This window comes from Pteropus medius, unplaced genomic scaffold (genome assembly GCF_902729225.1).
Source record: "Pteropus medius unplaced genomic scaffold, Ma_sr-lr_union100, whole genome shotgun sequence".
Lineage (NCBI taxonomy): Eukaryota > Metazoa > Chordata > Mammalia > Chiroptera > Pteropodidae > Pteropus > Pteropus medius.
This window is the reverse complement of record NW_024355205.1, coordinates 3,733,944-3,758,845: the sequence shown is the minus strand read 5'-3', so window position 1 is coordinate 3,758,845 and position 24,902 is coordinate 3,733,944. Positions and strand designations below refer to the sequence as shown.

The following is a 24,902-nucleotide window of genomic DNA, read 5'->3' as shown; positions in this document are numbered from 1 at the left end:
GTTTACTTATTGTTCATTCATGTCTTCTTTTGTGAAGTTTCTTTTCAAAATTTTTGCTCAGTTGAAAGAAATTTAATTGTCTTCTTATCTTGATACATACCCTTGGCTAATGTCTGTGAAGTAAATACTTTCTTCCTGTTTGTGTCTTTTTGTTTTCTTAACGGTCTCCTTAGAAGAATAAAAGCTTTTAATTTTGATGAAGTCCAAATTACTTTTTCTTTTAGAAATGTGGGTTTGTTTGTTTTTTTTTTGCATTCTAAGAAACCTTTGTCTACCTAAGATCACAAAGATTTTCTCTTGTTTTCTTCTAGAAGTATTAGAGTGTTAAGTTTTACATTTAGGTTTATAATCTATTTGACTTAATTTTTGTGTAGGCAGTCAGTATTCATTTTTTTTTTTCCCATGGAGAGATCTAGTTGTTGCAGCATTACTTTTTCAAAAGACTTTCCATTCCCCATTGAAGTGCCTTGACACTTTCGTTGAAAATCAATTAATGTTTATAGATATGGGCAAGTATTACATGGTATATTCAAATACTATATCTATAAATCTTAGTAAGATAGTTGAAAGAGTGGGCCAAACATTAAAAATAATTTATGTAATTATGAATCTCTTATTTTCATGAAATATAGCTCTTTTAATTATTTCTTTATGTCTATTCCAGAATAAATGGAACAATTTTCTTTGATTCTAAAACCACATGAATGGTAGCATCCATATTATAGCAGAAATCATCCTATCCATCACTTAAATGTACAGGCTTTCTTATTCTAGATATTTGGGTTTGGTAACATTCACAGAGTCCAGAATTTTCTTCAAATGCTCACACACTTTTTAAGTGACCCAAAATGAAAAAATAAACAACTCAATTTTTCTAAAACAATCTACATTTATAGTATCGATAAATGACTTTCTATACTAGGAGTGCTAAAATAGGCCTATATTTAATTCTGTGATAAAGAGAGGAAATATGGAAAAGAAAACCCAGTGGCTATAAAAACACAGATCTAAAAAATTTAATGATTTAAAATAGCCTCTATATACAAGATGCCAAAGAGAATAATACATATTGAACATTTTGGTCTTGAAAACATGAAATGTCACCACTTAGCTTAGAACAAGTCTGTCATCGCCTAAGAAATACACACTTACAATGAAATCTACAAGGACGCACTTTTAAATATCTTCAAGTGTTTTTGTTTTTTAGCAAGCCCCTTTCTCCCCACACATTTACTTGTCATATAACAATACAGATTTTAATCATCTTTTGGAAGAGCAGAGTTTATTGTAGTTTTGAGAATGACGATAGCGGTTGTTTTGGAAAGCACCCTCTATGATAAGTTTCACTGATGTTTTATCATACTAAGATCACACATTCTTCTCTTTAAATCCTTTCCTGTTCCAATGATTTGGTTGTTTAAAATAAACAAGCTAATTCAGTCAAAGTATATATTGCAAATAAAAATGTTTCAAATAGGCAGAATGAAACCATTAAATAAGCACTGGACTGAAAGACCACAGATAACATGCTTCTTGACTTGGTAATATGTGAATACATTTTTTCACCATGTAGGAAGTATTTTATTTGTTCTATGATGAATCTGATGGCTTGTGGTGTGTCTGTGCTGTGCCAACATCAAGAGGGGAGTGGTGACAGACTGTGGAATGGATGCTGTGATGAGCAGTAAGATGATAGTGAGCTTAATATACAGGGTTGTTGGCCAGACAGAGTTGTAAAGATTAGAGGGGATCTGTACAGCTACTCTAAGTGTCAGGTTTGCCTATGCATGTTTTAAGGAGGGTGCAAGATCAAGCAATAACTTCTCATGGAGTAGGATGTGGCTTGTTGGCTCTAAAGTTCAGGTGACCAAGGAATTGGCCAGTTTCTCTCAGGTAATGGGGACAGTAGCTTCTAAGTGAATACTGGGAGTCAGAAATGCTTCTACTTACTGACAGATGGAATCATGCTTCTTTTTATGGATTATAGTCTGATGTGTCTTTATGAATTCCTGCTGCAAATAATATGGTTTTAGCAAATCTAAAAACATCATTTGGAAAACCTCATGGCAAATCACTCAAAAATACACAACATCAAATAGCCCCAGGGAAACACATGCTCTCCTTTTATTGTGATGTCCTCTCAGTGTTGAAACAACCTAGTCCTGACTGGGGCAATGCCTTCTAAAAACATGTGTCTCTCCTCTCTCTAGCACCTAAAATATCAGTGTGTGGATTAACGTACACTCTCTGAAACCTTTTCTCAAAGAGGGCTTTTTCAATCAGAAGTGAGACATTTTGCCATAATGTACCCAAGATAGTGGAAGTGGTTTCAAAACAAGGACAAGTCATATCATGCCTTGTTATTTGGGAGGTGAACACTTGCAAACATACTAGGCTTCCCAGACTTGGAAGTGACAGGCTCAGAATAAATTGCTAGTATATGTAGAGCAATATTACAACTGTCGGGTATGTTGTCTAAAAAAAAAAAAAAAAAAAAAATGCAGCATTAGGAAGTGCTTACTAAGGTGCTTCTTAATTCATGATTTTTAATGGAATGTATCAGACAAACATCTACAAACAAACATGAACACAAGCGCACACACTCACGTGGACAAGTTTCTGTACATTTTGTCTTAGATGCTTATGTGTGTACATAAGAACCACACAGAAAAAAAAAAAATCCCCCTCTAGCTCCCTGAACTTCTGAATGTTGTCTAACTCATAAAGTGTTAAAATATTTCATTTTCATATAAAATATCTACAAAAATAGATAGTATTTACAAAAACCAGACAGTATTTCCAGTTTTCTTTAGTAATCCACTTAGTCCCCCTTTCTTCCTTTTCTTCTCAGAATGTTGCCATCTCCAGCAAAGAGCGCTTGAACAGCTGTGCATTCCTGGACAGATCTGTCACTTGGTGGACCATTTCTTGTAGGGCGGTAGTGCTGGGGTAATGGAGGGCGGCCGTCTTGGTCGCCATAACTATAGTCTTGAGCTGTTCACAGAGCTGGTTGCTGGAGTTCATCACTTTGTTGCGAATGTCCTGAGCAGCAACCTGCCTTGTCAGCGTGTCTCCAATGAACACCAGTTTGTGTGCGCTTAGAATGACAAACTTGCTGTGCGCCACGAAGATCCGCGGGGGCTGGGCTGAACTGACGCAGCTGAAGAGAGCGTCAATGGCGTTGAGAAGGGAAATGTAATGGGTCTCACACTGGTCGTAGTAGAAGCAAAGCAACTGCCTATCCTGAGCACCCACGCTGCTGCTTGTGGTCGGGAGGCTCTGAGAGGGCTTCCACTTTGAGATGTCGTTCTCCACGGGCTTTGTAATTTCTTGTTCCAACAGCTGGAACTGACTTAACTGCAAGGAAGAAACAAAGCAGGTTTCATTAAGGGTAAGGCAGTGTGCTGTAATGGAAATTAACAAAGGTTTAGAGTTAAAAGACAGGAATTTTAATCAGTAGTAAGTGTCAGGTGCATAGTAGATGTGAGGCCTTGGTCAAGTTGCCTTGTTTTCCTAAACTGTAAAATGTCGAGATTGAGAAACATGATGTCTAAGGAACCCTCCAGCTGACTTTCTATCACTGGAAGATTGGGCTCCTCCTCTGCCCTTGGACTGGAAGGCAGGACAGGGTTTAAACTCAGCTCTGTTACCTACACCTTTATGAAAGTTAAATGAGTTAATATTTACAAAGTACTTGGAATGGTGTTTGGTATATTGTTGGCTCTGTGTAAATGTTTATTAAATGTTGAGTGGTAGCAAGAGAAAACCAAATGTAGGGATCTCTTTGTCAAGTAAATCACTGACAGTTTGCTCCTTCTGGAAGAAAACTTTGACTCTGTCCCTTCAAGACCCTTAGATAAATGACAGTCCATGACCCTTTTCTATTTATCTTACTCTTTCTGTCCAGATTTATAAATGTTATTACCCAGCACTACGGGGAAGACTAACACATATACATATATGTGTGCTATGGAAAAGAACATCTCTAAGGAAATCTGAATGCTAATTGTGCATCATAACAGCTCCACAGAGTTGTTGAAAGAAAAGGACATTTTACAGTCAGAATCAATGATTGTTGGCTTGCTTTCTTCTCTCCTCACTGCCCCCAGCTGGTGTATTATTAAATTGCAATGTTAATAACTTTCAGCTATTCTACCAAGTCTCTGGAGAGACTCTTTTGCAGGTCAGGACTATCTGTGACCTGAGTTTAGGACTCAGTTAATCTTCCATCCTGAGGTAGGGCTGAGTTAGAGGAGGGATAACCTCACTCAGCTTCTTCCTCAAGAAATACACAGAATCTGCTTTCTTCTTAGGAATTACTATGGTTTTAACAAGTTACCTAAAGCCCTGTAGTCTCGCTTGGCCAAATGCCAAACATAATAAGAGACAGGGTATTGCTTCAAGATATTTAGCTTATTATGCTTTTGTAAATATGTTCATAAATATATCATCTCATTAGATAAGAGGGTGAGGGATTTTTTCATTTTTCAGAGAACTGAAGTTCAGGGAGGTCAAGTGGCTTGCCTCAGGCTACAAGGTTGGTTTGAAAGTAAGGATTAGAACTCTGGTTTCCTGAGTGCAGTGTGCCATTTCATGTCTCTGCATGCTGTTATATTTCACCTAAAAAAAAGACTTATAAATCTCAATTCATGCCTCTTCATTTTTATGCCCTTGTACTGGTGATATTCATCATTATCTGCTCCACTCAAGCCCCACTTTTAAATGAATCCGCTCTGCCCAAAGCCCTTAGTAAATAGACTTGCATATGTTTCAGATCCTGTCCTCTCACCCTTAGGTTGAATCAAAAACAGCCAAGCCATAGGCTTATGTTATTGGGCATAGATAAATAGGTAGCTAAATAGGTAGATAAGTAGGTGGGCAGGTAGATAGATAGATAGGCAGACAGACAGACAAAAAGACATCAGACAGACAGATAGATAAATAGATAGATGATAGATGATGATAGATAGGTAGATAAATAAATGATTGATAGATAGATGATAGATAGATAGATAGATAGATAGATAGATAGATAGAGACGGCCCAATCAGACTCTTTTAAAGAAATCTGATGAACCATAAAGGAGTTGACAATCAGCTGAGCAAGCTGAAGTGAAAAGCCATCTATAAACAGGGCTTTGAGTTGCCATTTATGGGTTCTGTAAAGTTATAGGGGAGCCAATGAATAGATAAGCAGAAGAAGCTACCAGAAAATAGGGGAGAAGGAAGGATATTTAGAGAGAATCAAAAGACATACAAGGAGAAAGAATTTACAGTCCTAGTTCTCATTAGACTTGGCTATATCTTCATTTTCTGTTCTTGAATTTCCCTCCTGTGGCCTCACTAAATAATCTGTTCGCTTGGGCTAGCTTGAATGGGTCTTGCTCCTTGAGATCAACAACCTGAACTCAAACAGTCCTAATGTGTTAGATGTACAGGCTTAGCCTGGAAAAATTGCTGTTTGGATGCAATCCAGGTATACCAGCTGGATTACTAAAACCATAAACCTTCTCTTTGTTCTTACACCCTATTATATGCCTTGGAGCTTATTTATACCAAAGTGTGCTGGAAAGATCAAAATCATGATCTTTTGAAGTTACACCTTTCTTATTAAGCAGGAAATCTTTCAATACCAAGTGGTTTTTGTTCTGACTGAACTTACCTGATGATGTTCCAGCTGCATCTTGTTCTGTTTGATGATATTTTCTTTTTCCAACAGCTCTTTCTGTTGCCTCTCAAACTCCTCTTTACCCTATTATTTTTCAACATAAAGAAAACATTACATCACCACTATGATTCACTTATGCTAACAATTTCATTGACAAATATATAAATAGTCTTTCATTTTCCACTGCCTTGGCAATTTTCCTGCATGCCCAATTAGGCTCTGTGAATCTCAGACAGGGGTGACGTGCTTCTCGGCCAGACTTCCAGAGTCACTATGTAGGTTGGGGCTGCAAACTAAAACCTTCTTCCATGGTGGGTGTCACACTCTCTGCTCCCCTTTGCCATTTTCGGAGAGCTATCCATGATCCCCTTCAAACCTCCTTAACCAGTAATATTTCTCATGGTTCTTTTCTAATATGTGAACCCATAAACCTCCTAATGTAGGTAAGTCTAAATATGGTCCACACTGCATTTCTAGTTTCTTCGAATCATCTACAATTCTACAATATATTACTATTTCCCAATATGCAGAGTTGGACAACCAGTCAGGTGACTGTTTTATGCCTCCATTGACTCTCTCCCCTACCTTTCCTTAGTACTAAGTGTGGCTCAATGCTCTCTTCTCCAGTCTCTTGCACTCAAGAAAATTGTAGTTAAATAGTCTTCAGGATAATATGTGGCTCAGTCAAATAAAAAAAATGGTAGAATAAGGTAGTAAGCCAAATTCTAAATAACGAAACTTGGTAGAATGCTTTATCCCCTAGAGTGAAAGGGCAAGCTGTCAGGATCCTAGTTTAACTTGGTGAAATTTCCACTTGTAGGAGGCACACTGTGACTGCCCAATTTCCCATACGCAGGTTAAGTTCTAGGCTAATTGGCAAACACCCAGTGGTCTTCAAGGTAAGTCAGAAGTGGGGTTAAGTATTCCATAAGTAATTATAGACATGCACACACACACACACACAGAGCTTATGGGACCTTAGAAATTCTCTAGTACAGAGGCTTTCAAACTTTTTTTCTTAACAGTGAAACTCCCCCCTCTTTTTTTTTCAAATAAAATATCATGTGGAACTCTATTATAAAATGCAAACAGAAGTTGAGCTGGTATGATTACCCAAGGGCCCACTATTCTTTTTCGGGAGTCTCTTACTGCTTGTTGGAGACATATCAATGGGATCTAATACAACCCTGTGCTTCATTCATTTTGCAAATGAAGAAATTAAGGCCCAAGGAGGTTATATAAGTTAGTCACATAATTAGTGTCAGAGAAAGATCCTGTGCCAAGGACTCTGGTCTCTCAGGCCAGTGTTCTTTCTCCTGTACATTGCTTCTAATTAGTGAACCACTTGGATTAACATTAATCCTATTCTCTCTTCTGGCAGTGCAGCCTACCAGCCTTACAGGCCTTAGTTCTGGGCTCTCTGAATGTAAGTGCTTTATGAGTCTGGTTGCTTTACCTGGAGGTGGACATAGTCATAGTCATCCATCCAGCTCTTTTCAGAGCCATCACTGCTGCTACAGTCAGGGGGCTGGTCCTTGCCTAGGCTTGAGGGCAATGGCTTGTTGTGGGTCTGGGCCTTGTGGTCCCCAGGATGCAGCAATTGCATCTGGGATCCAGCGTGTGGGTACTCAGTGGAGTTCATGATGCTCTCAGGCCCGTTCTTCACATGCGAGCTGCCGGGGCCTGGTCTGAAGAGGGCCTCTGCATTGGTGTTGATGGTTGTGGTGAGCTGTTTCACATCATCGGGCACTGTCTTTGCAACCATCACAAACCGATCAAGATCATCACACTTGTTTTGGGGCTTATTGACTGCCAGGATATTCAGGGACCAGCTGCACTCATTTAAATCATGGCTGGTTTGGCTCAGAATCTGGTGGGAGTCTTCCACTCTTTGGAGCTCCCGTTTCATTTTGTTGTAGAGGATGACTTCCGAGAGGCAGGAAGCATTTGCTACGGCGCCCTTGGCAAAATGGAGGTAATCCCTCAGGAACAGCTCCACCTTGTCTACCGCGGTGCGTATCTCATTGATGTGTCGTTCCATGTATCCGTAACACCGCCAGTCTGTGGCGACCAGTGCCATTAGGCTGGAGACGCCCATCTCCAGAGTCTGCTGGAGCCGATGAAGTCTCTCGATGGCTGTGTCTGGATCCAGTAAGAGTCTTTTGTCCTGAGATGGGGAGGCTGACAGTGAAGAATCCTTTGAGGTGGTGGAAGACGTGGACATGTTACTCCTGGTGCTGCCGGTACTGGAGAAAGACAATCGGTTGATCCCATCTACCACATCCTGAGAGCCTTTAGCATCTGCTGGGTTGTGCAGAGGGACGTCGTAAACACCGTTTCTCTCTGCAGGATTTGCTTTCTCACTGGTTTCTGCTGGCGGTTCCAGAAACTGAACCCCTCGAGGGATATCATATGCGTCATTCTGAGTGCCCACTGATGGTCCCAGCTGTGGGGATGGGTGGTTCAGGGAAATGTTTTGATGTCTTCGTGTTGCCAGTTCAGCAGCTCCTGGAGCATCACAGTTATATTTCATTTGAAGGTCCTTCCCCACAGGCTTGGTGCTAGTCGGGGGGATGTCATACACAGCCTCAGGCCTGATGTCCGGCCTTCCGGCTTGTCTCATTGGAGGGGGGAAATCATACTCTTTTTCCCTGAGCCCGGCTTCATCTCGGCAAGCAGAGGGTGGAATGGCATATACCTGAAAAGTAAGTACAAACCAAAGCTAGTGAACATGCAGAAACAACAGCCCATTATAATGAAGGCCTGGATTCTCAGTCCTGTTTGCTGGCACCTCTGTCACTTCTACCCACGAATGGGAAGTATTTCCAAGGCGCTGCTTTGTTCCCACTTCCCTCGTCCTTAACAAGTGCACTCTTTCCCTGGCTTCAGTGCTGCCTGTTATGTGTACCCTCGTGGGTGAGCTATTCTCTCTGGGTCCCAGCCCTACATTTCTGACCACCTCCCGGGTATCCTTCCTCAGTGGATCCAGACTGGGAGGCAGGTAATGCGTTAATGCACTGGACTAAGTGTCAGATGACCCGAGGTCTCTCCCTGGATCTACCAGCTATGTGATGGTCAATAAGTCACTTTAATGTTCTGAGATACACTTCTCTTATCTGTAAAACAAGGGTACCTGTACTTCCTGTCTAGGCCTCCCCTGAGGGTAACAGACTACATTAAGTGCATTAACTCATGTACATGGACTAAGTAAGCTGTAACACCCTATATACATGAGATATATTAGTTGCTTGCCAAACTGAATGTTTTACCTTCTTATTGGTTTTCCTTATCGACTACCCCATTTTTTTAGTGGGGACCCCTACATATGGAATCCCTAGAGTTATCTTTAATTATTGCCTTTCTTTCTTCCCTCTTACTTTCCCTCCAATTTCTTTACTCCTTCACAAAGACTAGTTTTTCCCTTTTGGTTTGCCTTTCTTGTTTTATCTCAATTAACACACACACACACACACACACACACACACACACACACACACCCCTTTTTTGCTGCTATGTAGGAGCTCACTTACCCCTTTGGTAGGAGGGATGTCATAGACCCCTTGAGGATTTATCTCTCCCACTGGAACTGAAAACACAGGGCCTTTCACTGATGATGGAGGGATGTCATACACCTGAAGAGAAAGACCTGAGTTACTCGGAATAGAAATGTCTTATACTTGTCATTTTTTATATTACTAAGTTTTTAATTGCAAATTTATTTATCAACTTATGTATATCCTCTTTAAAAGCATTCTATGTAATACAGGGTTGATGAAACTTTTCTTTTTAAATTTCATATTCTTTGACTTAAAGTGAATATAAAAATGATCTTAAATGAAATATCTACACTGTCTGTACTTTAAACTTTAGTTGAAAATTACATACTTCCTGAATGATAAGCAACATATCTTTGTCAGATAAAAACCTAGGATTTCCTGATAAAGCAAATCCAGAAAACAATTTAAATAATGTTGGCTAAAATGGCTCCTAGATAGACAACCTAAATCAAGCTTCTTATGAAATATACATAATTTGTAATTCTCCTTTCCTCTGTAGCTTCTAAGGTGTGCCACCCTGAAGTGCTCCTCTTCCCTGGTGACTACAGTCCTGGTACATACCCCTTGAGTGGTATGGGAAGGAGGGATATCGTAGATGTCCTTTTGATATCTGGATGGGTACTCGTACACATAGCCGTGGCCTGTCCTTACTGGGGTTATCACCTGTGGGCAAGAAGACACAGAGGGGTAAAATTCCAAGCCTGAGTCCTAGCCTCCTCATCAGAAACTCCTCCCTCATCTCTCCCCTATAAAAAGAAAGAAAGAAAGAAAAACCCAAAGAAATAGGGACGAGAGAAAAGGAAGGAGACAAAGGGACACCAGGTCGGTAACCTTTTAAATCCCTCTTGAATCCCAACGAAGAACAAGTCCTTGAAATATCTCTATCCCCCTTCCTCATGGTAACAAAATTATCTCAAAGTTGGTCAGATAAATGTACTTTAAGAGAGAATGACTTTTAAATTATGAATGTCCTATATCATCTCTTTGGAGCATCAAAAGCACAGCATAATGAAAAAAATTTTTTTAAGGTTCTGGAACTATTTGTAAAGTGAATAATGCAAATAGAGTTCAGCTACTTAAAATTCCTCTCATACCGTCTCCAGGACGCCTCTTCATCTGACATTATTATGATTGTAACGAAAATTCCATAGGTCACTAGGGTATTTTTATGAAGCTAATGCTCACACAGTGCTGTCCTTAGAAGCCCCCAGGAGCTTTCACTCTAACTTAGAAAACAAATAAAATACTGAGTCAGGTAACCTCCAGGAACAGAGTTCAGGTCTCTAATCATATTCCCCTTTCCACCAGGGAAACAAACACCTCAGACAGCATCCACATCCAAGGATATCAGAAGTCAAATACACCCATCACGACTCTGATATCTGGAACGAATGTCAATGAAAGAAATCACACCCAACAGGCTCATGTTTTCATATCTATGTACTTCATGTGTCCTAAGCTTGGGTAGAGAAATTGGACTAAAACTCATTTTGAAATATATTTAATCCTCCAAGGGTTTCTAAATTACCAGAGTCTTGTTTCTGCCTAACCTCTGGCTCCCAACGACTAACAACACCCACCTCAGTTTTGCCCAGGACGTTTCTGAGAACAGATCTTGCAAATTAGGAAGAGTCGGTTGTTCCCTAACAGGCTGTCATCTTTTATCCTTTCTCTAATGTGAAAACTCTGGCGTAGGGCTGCCTACAGAACTATGTGAAAAACGCTCCTGTCTGTCTTATGCTGAAATGAGTGGACCTCAGCCAAACGCACCACTGCGCTTCTCCCTGGGGGCAGGGGGAGCTCTTTAATGCCCAAGTTCAATTTGGTTTTAAATCCCTGCTGCTTGTGGCTGATTCTTGCAATGAAGGCAAAAGAGATTAGTATGCAGTCACCATCCCATCAAATCTCTCCACTGCCTCCAGTTTAAGAAAAGAATCTATTGCTTTAAGGTTTGTTGGCACAGAGCACACAAAATTATTTTATCGAGGGGCCACTGTACCATGCACGACAAACTTTCTTTTTTAAAGCCTTCGCTCAAGAAAAACATACTGTGTTTCTAATGCCCTTATATAATATTTTCCTCACTATTGTCTAGGGGAGAAATGAAGTACCTTCTCTTAGTCTATCTCATCAGCTCCTCTATTTATAACTCTATTTTGGCTTTATAATAGAACCTGCTCACAACGCAGCTTTTGTTCATTCTAAAAGTTTCTAAGAGTAGATTTTATCCAAGGTTGCCAAGTTAGCAATAATGTTAATGGAAAACTAAGGCTGGTTATGCTGAAGGCCAAATGAATGGCTTTATCTTTAGTATAGAAAGGGAAGGGGGTTGGGTGGTGTTGGTATCTGAAAATAAACCTTGGTGAAATGTAAACATATAGCATGACCTCAGGAAGGCAGGGTCACGGACAAGGCGTTTTCCTGGCCTTTGTGGATCTTCCTTGGCAGAGAGCATTAATGCTTCCCGGTATTTAACATCTCACTTCCTGACAAATGTCACAGAACCCCAACTTGCTCTCTCTTTCTCATTTAGAGGATGCCTGTGGTCATCTGGTTTTTAGAAACTTCGCATTCCAAACCAGTCATTTTCCTTGTTTATGCATTAAAAGAAACAGATGGTGAAAACCACAGGGGGAAAAAGCCAACAAACTACAACCTCCCCCGATTCCAGCATTCCCAATGTTACCATCTAATTCACATTGGTCCACAAATGGCATTTAAATGGGACCAGCGTTTTGCATCTGGTCAGACACATCCAGAGCACACAGCAATCCACTTTGCAATGCCTGAAAGAACACAGAGCTGGAAATCGACTTTTGGACACTCTCCACTATCCATTGCTTGGGTCACTTTTATGCCAATTGTGTGTTCTCTCCTCTGAGGAAAGTGCTGACTGTTCTGTACCTTACAGAGTATCCAGTTTTGTGGTTCATCGGGCCTTTTCTTCCTGCTTGACATAGTACACAAAAAACCTTTCTACTATCCCAGAATTACTGAACCTCAGCCTGCGAAGAACACCACGGTCTAGCTGAGGGGACATAAATTTTGGAAGAATTCTCCTGGGCGATTGCTCGGCAAGGCATTGATGGAATTGCTACACAAAGGGCATTTTAAAACTCATTTTCTCAATGAAACCAAGTCAGATTTCTCATTTCCTTTTTCCCTCCCTCAGTTCGTTTGTTGTTCTTTTCTGCATTCCTTTCATTCTGTGTATTTATTTATAGTTACAAGGCCTCAGCCTTAGGAATGACCAAACTGACCTCTTAGTTCATTAGTGTTGCCACAAAGGGGGCCAAATTGCAGGATTCCTGGGGCTCTATGACCTACCGACTGCTACTGCAACTGCTTTTCTGATTACCCTGGAAGAAGATCTGCACTTTCCAAATGTTGGTTTTCTGTCCCAATGAGGACTCTGACTTTAGATGTTAGTACCATTCTTGTCAGTCAATGGAGGAGTCTGAAGGCTGACACTTTGAGAAGAGCTATAGAGCAGAGAAGAAGGGCTGACCGTAGACATTTAGAACAAGAGTCTATTTAATAAATCTTCAAGGCTGGGCTTTGGCAGCGTAGGATCAGAAGTCCAGAGACTGGGTTATGTTAGCTCTCTAATTAATCGGCTTGCATAAAAACAGGCAAACAGACGGCCTGCCCCGCCCCACACTTTGATGTATTTGATTTACACCATTTTGAGCCTCAGATCATGGGCAGCATGAGCTGTTTTTAGAGACACTTTAAATACTTTCACGTCTCATAATTTTGAGAGCCATGCATGCTAAAATTTTAAAGAAGAGTCTGTGTTTGGGGTAGCAGCCAGGGCTAGGAAACCCTGAAAAACAACCCGTGTGGGAGTCAGCGAGCTGGAAGAGAGGCCCCCGGGGGGTCTGTCATTCATGTTGTCTCCACTTTTGGTTTGACTGGGCTTGCCCCTGGCGCAGAGCAAGGGCCTGCTGCTTACACGCCTGTGAGGCTGAGCAGGTAGGGTGAAGGGAGAAGCAAGCTGGGGTTCTTTGTAGGGTAGACAGAACTCACACCCTACTGACAGGAGGCAGCCATTTGTCAGCTCCGTCCAACTGCCATCCTGAGAAAACATACCCTGTGTTGCCAGATCTTTCAAAGTTTCAGGAGAAGCCAAAAATCTGGATTGTTATATAAAATCTGATTTTTAAAATTGGCTCAAATATTTCAACAACATCTTGGCCAAACTAAACATGTCTCTGGCCCCCAAGATGCCGGTCTTTGCCTTCATGTGTGTATGTCTGCTCTCTTCCTTCAGGACCTTGAAAGCTACTGAGGGCAGGCCCCATGAGCTCTTCACCAATACCATGCCATGGCAAGACCGAACTACCCTGTTTTTTAATATATGACCTACCTTCATACCTCTGCACCTTTAAGCATGCTGTGTCTTTGTCTAAGATGCTCTTCTTTCTTCCCTCATATTGAAATTTTATTTGATTTTCAAGGCCAAGCCAAACGCTTCTCTCCCATGAAGCATTTCCCAGACAGATAGAATATCTCCCTTGTGGGCATTCCCTGAGCATATTATCTATACATCTCTAATTGTACTTATCACTTGTGGTTTGACTGTTTCAGTACATCTCATCACTTAGCATTGTTGAGACAGAGACCATTTCTTCTTCATTTGTATATAGACAGCGGGGCCTAGCATAGTGCCTTGAATATAGTAAGTCTTAGATAAATGTATTGATTGAATATATTAAAAAAACTAAAGAAAAACTGAAGGCTTTTCTTAAGCAAGATAATGTGGAACCAGAGATGATACTAAACAAGATCTGCCTGTGTAGGATAAGGTTGGTTTCTAAGTAAGTTAGCTCTAGGTTGAACGGGACCTATGGGATGGGGGCAGAACTGTGTCTTATCAGCCATGCATGGTAGCATTGAGCAAGGAGGGAGCCAAAAAGCCAAGTCACTGTTAGATAAAGCTGAGAAATCAGAACCCATGGAAGAATTATCACCTGCACCACTATTTGGTGCAAACCACTATTGGAAGCTACGTAGGGCTGCTAGATGGTTTCCTTTTCCTCAATCTAGAGGCTTCGTGTGACACGAACATCTGTGTTCTTCTCAGCCAGAAGCCAGAAACATATGGGGGAGTTTTGCAAAAAGAAATCAAAACAAACTCTACTTTTTACCTTAACATCAAGAGGAAAATACAATAGAAAGGAACTAAAGAAGTCATGCTTCTTTAGTTCTGAAAAAATGTGATAGGCCCATGTCATGGGAAGCTGTATACCAGAGGCTATGGCCACATTGGGTCTTTAGCTAATTGAAAGGATTGGGTCTGATGAGCGGAGTGGTTGAGAATATTAGCAGTACTCAGGCAGAGCTCGATCTAAATCCTAGCTCTACCATGTACTCGCTGTGAGAACATGACCAAGGTATTTGTCCATACTAAGCCTGTTTCCTCATAAGTAAAATGGCAAAAATAATACTTATAGGATATTACGAGCACTAAATAAGATCAAGTACATAAAGTACTCAGCATAGTAAACCCTTAAGCCTTAGCTATTTTTATTATAATTGTTATCTAAGTTTGCTTATTTTACTTTTGTACTCAAATTGTGGACTACGTAATTTGGATCAACCATCCCACAGAAGACAGCTTAAGAAAATGAGGAAAAGATATTAAAAAATCTTTTTAATGTCACTGAAGTGTTAAAAGACAGAAAAGAATTACCAGGTCAAAATTGGGAAGCGAAGAAGGAATTCATAAACAGAAGCCCAAATTTTGAGGTTGCTTTTTCCCAGGGGCATTCGCTGATCTGAAATTAGTGTCTAAGAGCCTACAGTGTGTTTTTTTATAGTTTTTTTGAGTGAAGAGGAACATTGGACTCTAGGTAGTGGCTCACCAAGGTAGGGACCCTGATAACCATGCTGCACTTCAGGTTGGGATTCTAAGGACTATGTGCAAAAGTAAAGATTAAATGGAAGTGAACCCACCTTGCACAGGCTGAGGCTAGGTTTTAAGTCATTGGGGTAGGAAAGAACATCTCAACGTCTGAAATTAGAATTATGTGTGCCCATGAGGCTGGCAGAAGGAAATAAAATTCTCTCTGGAAGTACAGAACACCTTTTTAGGATTTCTTTAAATGATTTGTATAAATATTTAAGAACTACAATGTCTAACACACAATCAAAGATAACCAGGAATGCAGGAGACGAGACAACAGAAACAAGACAAACAATGATGTTTTCTTCCTAAAATGATGAGGTCATTGTTTGTGTCTTAGAGATCACAGATCTCGAAGCTGTTTGCTTCAAAATGTTTCATGATTAAACCATGAGAGAAAACAAATGTTAATCATTCTTTAAGTCAGAAAGAATTAATCTTCACAGATGCATAAAATGTTTCTAGTGAGATCTACGAGGCAGTGGGAATTTCAAATCAAAGCAGTAAATGACAAGAGACTTTGGCCCTTAATAACCATCAGTAGATTTACTTGGGTTACTGTTTTACTCTGGTCATATCAGTGTTGCAATTGTCACAGTTATCACCATAACAGCCCAAAACACTCCAGTGGAAAACCCCAGGAGAAAACATGCTTTATAAGGCTTAGAGATAAAGATATTTATTCAAGAAAAAGACGGTGAGATCCCAAACCCAGGACATTTTATTGAATTTCTTTTCAGACAAGGTGTTTTAAGTTGAAGATCACAAGCTGAGTTTGTCAAGAGGATCTCACCAAGAAGTAGGGCACATACCCATCTGGTGTGTCTAGAAGCAAAATACTTTCTTGAAAGACAACTTCTGCTCACATGGTATCACTTGTACCATGGTCTCAGCAAGTCCACTTTGGAGCTGCTTTCCTTGGGCATCCACTTCCCCTCCTTAAAGTGGAGCTGGTGGGGGTCTGGGACTGGGGACATCACAGCAGCGGATGCCTTGAGATTAGGAGAACTTCAGCTTCTTGACTGCATGTTGCCAGTTTAAGGCAGCACTGAGGGAAGCGGGGAGGGAGCAGGCTATGCCTTTCATGAAGGTAGATCTTCCTTAGCCCCTAAGAATTCTGCAAAAGGCGATTAATAGGGTCTCAGTTTCCACCCTGGTCTGCTGTGCTTTTTTCTGATGCCAGCCCTACCGCCCACATACTTATCACAACTTCTCATCTCTCTCCTCCAACACTCGTTCCTGTTTTGACTCCTTCCCACCTTCCATGCTACCAGCAACCCCAAGGAAGAACAAGTACAGTAAAAAGGATGCAAAAATATTCTATTGTTTGACAGAAAGAATTGTGTGTTGTGGATGAGAACCTGGGATGGAATGGGGAGCATCACAGGTAATTTCAGCAGCATGGTCCTATTTTAGAGTTGTTATTATTATTATTATTATTATTATTATTATTATTCATAGTTCTATGTATGATGTACATATGTATAAAAAATTACAAAATCATGAAAACATAATTTTTATAATTCTAACAAAATTAAAAAAAACAGTAAGACATCTAACTTGGAAGTGTAAGGAGGAGTGTTTTGTAACTGTTCTAGTTTCCGTGTCCCATGATTTAATACTCTGTGTCTAAGTCTCTATAATCCACAGCAAGATTAAGAATGACCTGAAGTACACAGCCCTATGCTTCTGGTATCTAGATAATGCCTTGAGAACTGACCAGTGGAGTTTACCCATGACTCTAGCAGAACAAGAATGTGTGTAACCAGCTCCTGGCGTTCTACCCCAAGGCCTAGTCAAGAACTAGGCAACCCAGGTGGTGCTCAGGAAATATAATTGATGAGCAATTGATGAGAGGTTAAAAAGTGCCACTGTGCCGTAATGATTACAGTACAGATTATAACCTTGCCACTAACAGTACCTAAGATTGTCTAAATTCAAAAGTAGGCTGATTAGCAGTCATCTATTTACATTTTTCTTGGCATATATGGAACAAGTAAAATTAGATTGCTTCCCATCTAACTCTACTCTCCCCAAACCCCATGTTTGACTTATAATTTTATACTTTATGTATTTATTTTTATTTCTGGGTTTCATGCATTAACAAGAGTATTTAGACTTCTAAAACTGCCTGTTGGAAAGGACTTATTTCACTTAAATGCCTTTAAAAAGCATTAACAGAGCCACCACAGTATTTATTAGATCTTATAATAACCTCTTTGTCTTCAAGCCCATGAACTGAGTGACCCTTTCCTTTTAAAGAAAACCGTAGGAAAAGAAACATCACTATTATCGCTGCCTGCCCATTAGAACTTGGATCCCATTTTCAGAAACTGCAGAATTATAGAAATTTGTCTGTTTAAAATCCAAGATTACTCGTTGCTTTTCTCTGACCAGAGGAAAAGCCACATGTTGCCTACACTGAATTTATTAATTCTCTATAAATTCTCTCTGCCCAGCTTGGGTGTAGCAGTGAGCTCATTTATTTACTTGCATAGCAACAATATAATGAAAACTGGGTCTGGCTGTAAAAAGCCACCCTCATGGGCCACATCCATGGCTAACCCTCCCTAATGCTTCTCTTGTGCTCATCAAAATTTCTCCCCCTCTGTTTTTGGGAAGCGATTTACTTTCCTTCAAAGACATTCTGATGTCTGGTTTTATGGTAGAACTAAGCCTTTTGCTAGTTACATCTAAATCATGGCCAGTCTCTTTTCCCAAATGAGGAAAAAGTCACCAACTGAAAGCTGAAAAGTGGAGCGGGCTCTTGGGTCACTTTCATTTGCCACTGCATTTGGGCTGCAAACCACTCAATGGAAACAGTGCCCCGATTGTTAAGGCCCAAGCACGTCTCCCCTGCTGTTTTCAGGAAGCTCTTTGTGTAGCAAGTGCTAAAGCAATATTTAGTTATGGAGTGACCAAGCGCCAAAGAGCAGCTAGAAGCATTTAATGTGAAAGAACATGATGGGAAATGACGTCTGGGTTCCTAAGTGGTTGAGGTCTTTCTCTGGGCAAAACCTAATGACAGCTGGGTAGAGCAAAGCCATTTTTTTTTTTTTTTTCATATCTCATGGATGGACCAAAATGTTCTTTGAATAAAAACTATAAAAGTCACAAACATTTTGGTTCTTTTGATGTCTAAATAAGTCCAACAGGACACTAAGTGCTAAATCTAGATTTTGAAATGAATTTTAGAGAGATGCCTGGAAACTGCCGTAAAGGGAATGTGACTATGGAAAGGAGGCAAGAGAAGAGAATTTCTGGACCTAAATGCCTATGGGTATCGCTCCTTCCTTAAACAGGAGGCCTGCCACTAGAAGAAAAGACATGATGGCTTATGGAGAAAACTGCTCACGTGGCAGTTCTGAAGGGCACTGACCCAGTGCTGTGGCAGGGCTGTCGCTTAAAGAGACACCAGATCCACCAAAGGCCTCTGCCAAGGCGCAAGGATTAAACAGAGGAAAATGGGCAGAAAATAGTAAGTTCCAGGATGAAGTACTTTCTTAGCTCTGGTAACAAAGAAGGGATAAGAGGTCTCCTTAATACCTGGACCCAGAATGGGACCGGGTCTGCAAACTCTGGTTTTCCCTGGCCCAGCATATACCGGCCCTCCCTCCCGTGTTCCTGCCTGCTCCTTGCTTTCTATTCACATGGTTTTATCTTCTAAAGGAGACTGTGGTTTCTAGATAGTAAGGTGGACTGGATCTTAAAGGAAATGTAAGAAGGATTTGCCAAAACTAAAGGGTCAACTGAAATTTATATCAGTTCCTAAGTATCTTTTATTTAAGAATCTTGAGGCCACTCCATTTCATTAAACTTTTCAAATGACTCTGGGAAAGAATCAGATAAGGATATCTGGATCATAAAATTTTAGTAAAGACCATTAGAGATAATCCAGCCCTATTCCCCATTTCACAGTTGAGAGAGCTAAAGTTCAGAGAGGTTATTCAGCTCGGTAATGCCAGAGAAGTGAACAAGAGCTTTGGTCCACTGGGTCCAGTGGTTCCATAGTACTTTCTTCAATGTCCTGTTGCCTACCCTAGCAAGACACACTAAACTTTTACTACTTTTCTAATTTCACAAATAAACACTCTTCAAGAAAGTTACTTCCTTATCTGAGAAGCAAAAAATAAGATTTGGGTATCTTACTGTTTTGGGGGTGCGGGGGGAATGCCCCATTCATTGGCAAGCTCATTATGGGAGATTTAACTATATATCTGGTTAAATTAAGTTATCCATTTGAAGCAATTTGAAGTCATCCAAAAAGTCCGTATTTACAGTGGCAGAGAAAGCCAACACAGCAATGTTCTCAGTAATGCACCATGATCTTAATGACCCGCTCAGGATTTCTGGATCAGCTTTCCATGAAACCGACCATTGCAGCTGGGTGGCAGGCATTTCCACATTCCTTAACTCAGATTCCCTCAGCGCTAAGACTTCTCTAAGGATCTGAGGTGGGAATCTTCTGGAGTGACTTTAATTCTACCTGGCCAACGGGATGCTTTTTAGCACCCAGATTCTGGTGAGCTGAACTTGCTTATGAAATATCTAAATATTCCCTCTTATTTTAGGGCTTGGCAACACCAACCATTAGCTGGGATGTAAAAATCATTAGCTTCAGAGTCAGACAGACGTAGGCTCAAATATCAATCCTGCCTCCTACTAGAGGTTTGTCCTTTAGCAAGTTAACTTACTTCTCAGACCTCGGATCCCTCCCTTATAAAGTGAAGGTTGTGAGGAAAACCTTATGAGGCTGTTGAGAGGATTAGATGAGATTATGTATATAATGTCCCTAACATGAAACCAAAGCTCGAAGGCACTTTCAGGTCACCCTTTTAGACATAAAAGTATCTTGAAAACTGAGTGAGTAGCTAATAAAACATGCTAAAGGCTACACGGTCAATTGGTGGTAACTCTGAAAACAAATAACTATTCTGATAAACAACTGGGCTAAGCACACCATGCTTTAAGAAAATCAAGTATTATAAAAATTATTCAAATAAATAAGATGTGATTATGGCATTGCTAAAGGATTTTTTTGCTCAAAAACGGATGTATTCTGGGGTCCTTTAAAGAGAGGACTTCTTGGTACTCTTGAGTATTACTAGAGTTACAATTTTTAAGGAAGACATAGTGTCCTAAGTGAGTCACACCTGTACTCCTTAAACAGAAGCAGCACATCTGTCTTGAAAACCAGGTTTATGGCACAACTGTTTAGAACCCAGGGCATTTCTGATGGTATCTAAGTCTGCATTTTGCACAATATACTCATATAAGTCCACTTTTTAAGATGTGTTCAACCAGTATTAAGTCTGAATTTCACCAGATCAAGTAAGTAAATGTATTCTTTTCTCTCCCTCCCCCAAAGAATTAACCACTTAGCCAGATATCATACTACACACAATATCTGACCTATTCACTCTGATAAGCACAGTCGCTTAGCATGAAATCATTGAAAAAGGAAGGAAGATTACCTCTCTTTGCTTTGGTGTCAGTTTATAACAAGTTACTAATGCACTCTTAGAAATATTCATTATCACTGAGCTTTATAACAACTTGCAACTGAGTTTGAAGACCTTGGCAGTAAGCAAAAGAAAAGGACCTTTGTTCATTTTTAAGGAGGTATTACAGTTTGCTCATCCACTGGCATGGGTGACTCAATTGGGAAGAGATACTTCTCATTTTCAAAGTGAGCTCATAGAGTCCTGCCCTTGAATTGCTCAAGGACTTCAAATTTTGTGTAAGATTTAAAATTTATCTCTACTGTTGAGTGTAGAGATTTTAGATGAAAGTTCATTCCTCTGCATAGCCCCAAAAACCATGTGTTGAGGAAATAAATTTATTTAAATTAGAATGGTTTTTATACAGAAATGCGCAATTCTGAAACATGGTCATACTTTATTGAATTTATAAGTAAAAAAACTAGAGGTACCCTCTGCCCTGTCAAACTGTGATTTCTCCCTGACAGTTTTCAGGGTGTGTGTGTGTGTGTGTGTGTGTGTGTGTGTGTAGGAAGGGAAACAAAGAAAGTGAGGTGAAATCAGAGTTTATCTTCTCTGGGAGCTTTCATTTCCTCTAAGTCTATTTTCACTTGTTGGTAGACAAATCATACAGCTAATATACAGCAGTTAGTTGGCTGGTATCTGAGCGTTGATCTAGGCAACCAGATTTCACAATGCTTCAAATCTCAATAAGGGAAGTTCTCGGCTCTTAACCAATGGCTATGGGTGTGTGCGTGTGTGTGTGTGTGTGTGTGTGTAAAATTCATGATGACTAAGTGTCTAAGAAGGTACAAACATTGTAGTTAATCTATTTCTGGTTCTTATATTACCTTTCAGGAATGGGCCTAGAAGGCCTGGCTAATATCTGTGAATCATTTCCTGCTGACATATTGCTGTGTCCCATTTTGGAAGGTAGGAAATGCTCTTTAAAGATGATGTGATGGAGTCTAGATAAGTCTTAATATTACTTGAGTTTTCTGAGTGTCACCCCTGAAGCAGTACTTGCCTCAGCCTTGCCCATCATACACACTATAATGGCAGACCATTACAGCTTTAATGAACCCATGAACTCCCTTGAAATTAAGTGAAATGTATAACATATATTGGGACTATAGAGGAAAAAGAACTGCTGGGGTGCAGAAGGAAAGTTTCACAGAGGACATGAACACTGAAATGGGTGTTAAAGTGTGAATAGCATACACGAAGGAAGCTCTGTTTCTTAGTAGAAAAAAAATGTAGTTCTCCTTTTTGGGTAACTATAGAAGGGTTAAGTCATCTTGTCATCTAAACTGGGCAAAATGCATTAAAGTTAGGCCCTCAGACAAGCCAGACTTTACATCAAACATGCTTCAGATGCTCATTTGTTGTGTATAGATAGTTATGATTATAGAAAACAGATGGTGACATATCCAAGACCCTTCTGGGTGAAAACTACCATGTATAATCCGACATAAGTCATAACCGTACTGTAATGACCTGTCCGATGGGATTTGAACATTGTGTGACAGTGGATGGGTGATAAGATCGGAACCATTTTTCAGTTCATTTAAAGGTCAACTCAAATGCTTCATTTCTTGCTTCTGCCTTGTTCATTTGCTCATTGGCTGTTATCTGTGTGCTGATACTTTCCTATGAGCTTGGCCTATAGCAGTAAAGAAGCAGCCGTGACCCTTGCCTGCCCTAATAGAGTTTATAATTAAGTTCATACTGATCTTCAGAGGGACTCAAAGGAAATCAAATTCCACCAGTTAGAATAAAAGCAACATGTTCAAGGAATAATCAGAGAAACACATGTAATTCCTTGTGAGATCAAGCATGAAATGGATGAACTCAGGTGGTAGTTTTACTGATCTTTGAAGCATGGAAATGAGGCTGATTTAGACCTTAGTAGGTCTTAGGGTTTTGGATGTTCGGGGCTCTACTCTAAACTGTACTCTCACGTTAAGTAGAATTTTTGTTTTTAAAAAATCAAGAACATTTAAAAAAATAATTCGGCTTTTCAAATTATTGGACTATGAGTAACTATTTAGTTTAGAATTGCCTGTGTGTTCTTGGCAATCATGGGCCATATTTACAAAGCTTTGCAAAGTGAGAAAAGTCCAACCTACAAATTGTTTTCAAATGTAATGAAATAGTTATGAGCCCTAAATGTAACAGTTAATGAGGATGACATGATATTGTTTCCTATACATTTGTCTAAGTGTTTATTAATTTCTATTTTGCAGTTTTCGTGTTTCATATTTTGGAACCAAATTTTTTTTATTTAGCTTTCAAATGTTCACATAGGTCCTGGGCATTCTGCCCACAATGTCTAATGCATAAAACGGCCCTGCACACAACACCCAGAGTGAAAAAGACCAATGAAATTAAGTAAAGGTGTCAGTGTATATCGTTTCCAGATAACTTTGGGAATTCTCGTCCTCTGTGCAAAATTCTCGTAGATGCAAAGAGAGAGCCACATGCTCACAAGGAACAGCCTAAGTGCTAGCAATAAAGTATTCGCATATTTGGTATATAGTGAGAAACACAAAGAGGGCTCATGCAGTTCAAAATAAACTCTGAAAAAGGAAAGAAAAATGAAGAGAGAAGAACTAATATTTTTAAAGCCTCTACTACATTAAGCAGTGTGCCAGGTCCTCTCTATGTATTGTTTCATTTAATTCGCACAATAGCCCTATGATTCTTCCCATTGTACAGATGAAGAAGCAAAGCCTAAAGAAGTCCAGTAATTTGGCAAGAAATAAGAGCTATGAAGAAACAGAACCAGGAGTCGGCCTAACCCCAAAGCCCATGTTCTTTTCACAATATTCATGCTGTCTTCTTGTTTCATGAAAGAGTGGGGACTATATGATTATCTTTCCCTAACTGCTTATTTAATGAGTGATGAATGTCTTTTAATGTGGATGGGAGGCCAGAAGGAGAGTAGAGGCTGGAGTTTTCCAGAGAGCAAATTTGAAGTGTAGAAGGCAGAATTAACTGTCTTTATTTTTCCTTCGTGATTCATTAGAAGAAAAAACTGTGGTAAATAAAATTTTTGAATCCCACAGGCTGCTAGCAACATCAAGGGAATCTTTAACTGTGGAAAGTCCCAAATCATAATCAGATTGGAACGTATCCAACTCCCTACTTGGTCCCTTCACAGTGTTTCTCGAAGTGCAGTCCTGCCACCTCCCCCCAGAACTGTCCGAAGAGTTTAATAAAATGCAGATTCCTGGGCCCCGGGATTAGGATCCGGGGAAAGGTCTGGGAATCTGCATTTCAGCTCACTTTATTCTCTCTCTCAGGGAGAAAACACTTTAGTGTTTCAGAACAAGATTCCACTGTCTCCTCTTTTTCTTCTTTAATAACTTTTAAAGACCACACCTTAAACTACCAGGAATGTCTAGTTCTGGGTTCACCACCTTTTTATAGATGGGAAAGCCAAAGGGAACAATGGGTATAGGGCTATTTAGCTACAGTGAAAACCCACTGCCCTCTCTCCACTACCCTATTCCCCCTCGCTCCGCACCCCCCACCCGCCCGCCTCCACTGTACTGGGAATAACTCTTGGGTCCTTGGCTTAAATCATTAGGATGATTCTCACTTACTGAGAATATCCTGAGTCAGAAACCTACGCTGAGGGAATGACAGTTTTTAAAGTAGCCACTATTACCTAGAAGGTTAAAATTACTTTTTAGCAGCCAAGCCGTTTTCACTGGGAAGGAAGGAAGGAAGGAAAGAAGAAGGGAAGGAAGGAAGGAAGGAACAAGAGAAACAAAGGGAGAAAGAGAGAGATAAGGAGGGAGGGAAGGAGAGAGAACAAAAAAGAGGAGGAGAAGAGGAGGGGAGAGGAGGGAAGGGAGAGAGAAAAGAGGAAGAAGAGAGGGAGAGGAAGAGGGCAAACTCACTCCCATGGGAGTGTAAGCCAATGGTCCAGTGGGTAGGACAGAGATGGGCAGCCTAGAGAACCAGCGGCTCTAACATGACTTCTGAGGTGAGGTCAGGATATCCTGCAGAACGCGTGGCATTTGGCAGGGAAGAGCCAGGACCATTCTCTTTTGCCCCTCCCATTCTTGCCATGTTACCATCTCAGACCCCCCACTGCTTAAAGCAGCTCAGCTCTCTAGTCTTTATCTCCTCCTGAGCTCTGGTAAAGTCCAGGTCTGTTTGCATTCTCTGGAAAGGGTGCCAGAGGTTTCGGAAGTTGGCTTCTTCCTACGGGAATCACCTACCTTTCGCTAAACATAAAATGTTCCAATGATTTTAGAATTAAAAACACAAACATATTAT

General features: G+C 40.3%; 1 protein-coding gene across 2 annotated transcripts in view; it reads right to left on the bottom strand.

Annotated features, from left to right (window-relative positions):
- Positions 1–241: 241 nt before the first annotated feature.
- The window catches only part of NEDD9 (neural precursor cell expressed, developmentally down-regulated 9), a 168,277-nt gene continuing 143,616 nt past the window's right edge, over positions 242–24,902 (bottom strand). For both annotated transcript variants that reach the window (XM_039857850.1, XM_039857849.1), the window contains 5 exons: positions 9,786–9,887; positions 9,198–9,299; positions 7,124–8,365; positions 5,662–5,751; positions 242–3,357 (listed from right to left, as the gene is read on the bottom strand). In XM_039857850.1, the coding sequence (XP_039713784.1) occupies positions 2,848–3,357; positions 5,662–5,751; positions 7,124–8,365; positions 9,198–9,299; positions 9,786–9,887 (2,046 nt within the window). In that variant the 3' untranslated portion in view covers positions 242–2,847. The remainder of the gene's footprint in view (positions 3,358–5,661; positions 5,752–7,123; positions 8,366–9,197; positions 9,300–9,785; positions 9,888–24,902) is intronic.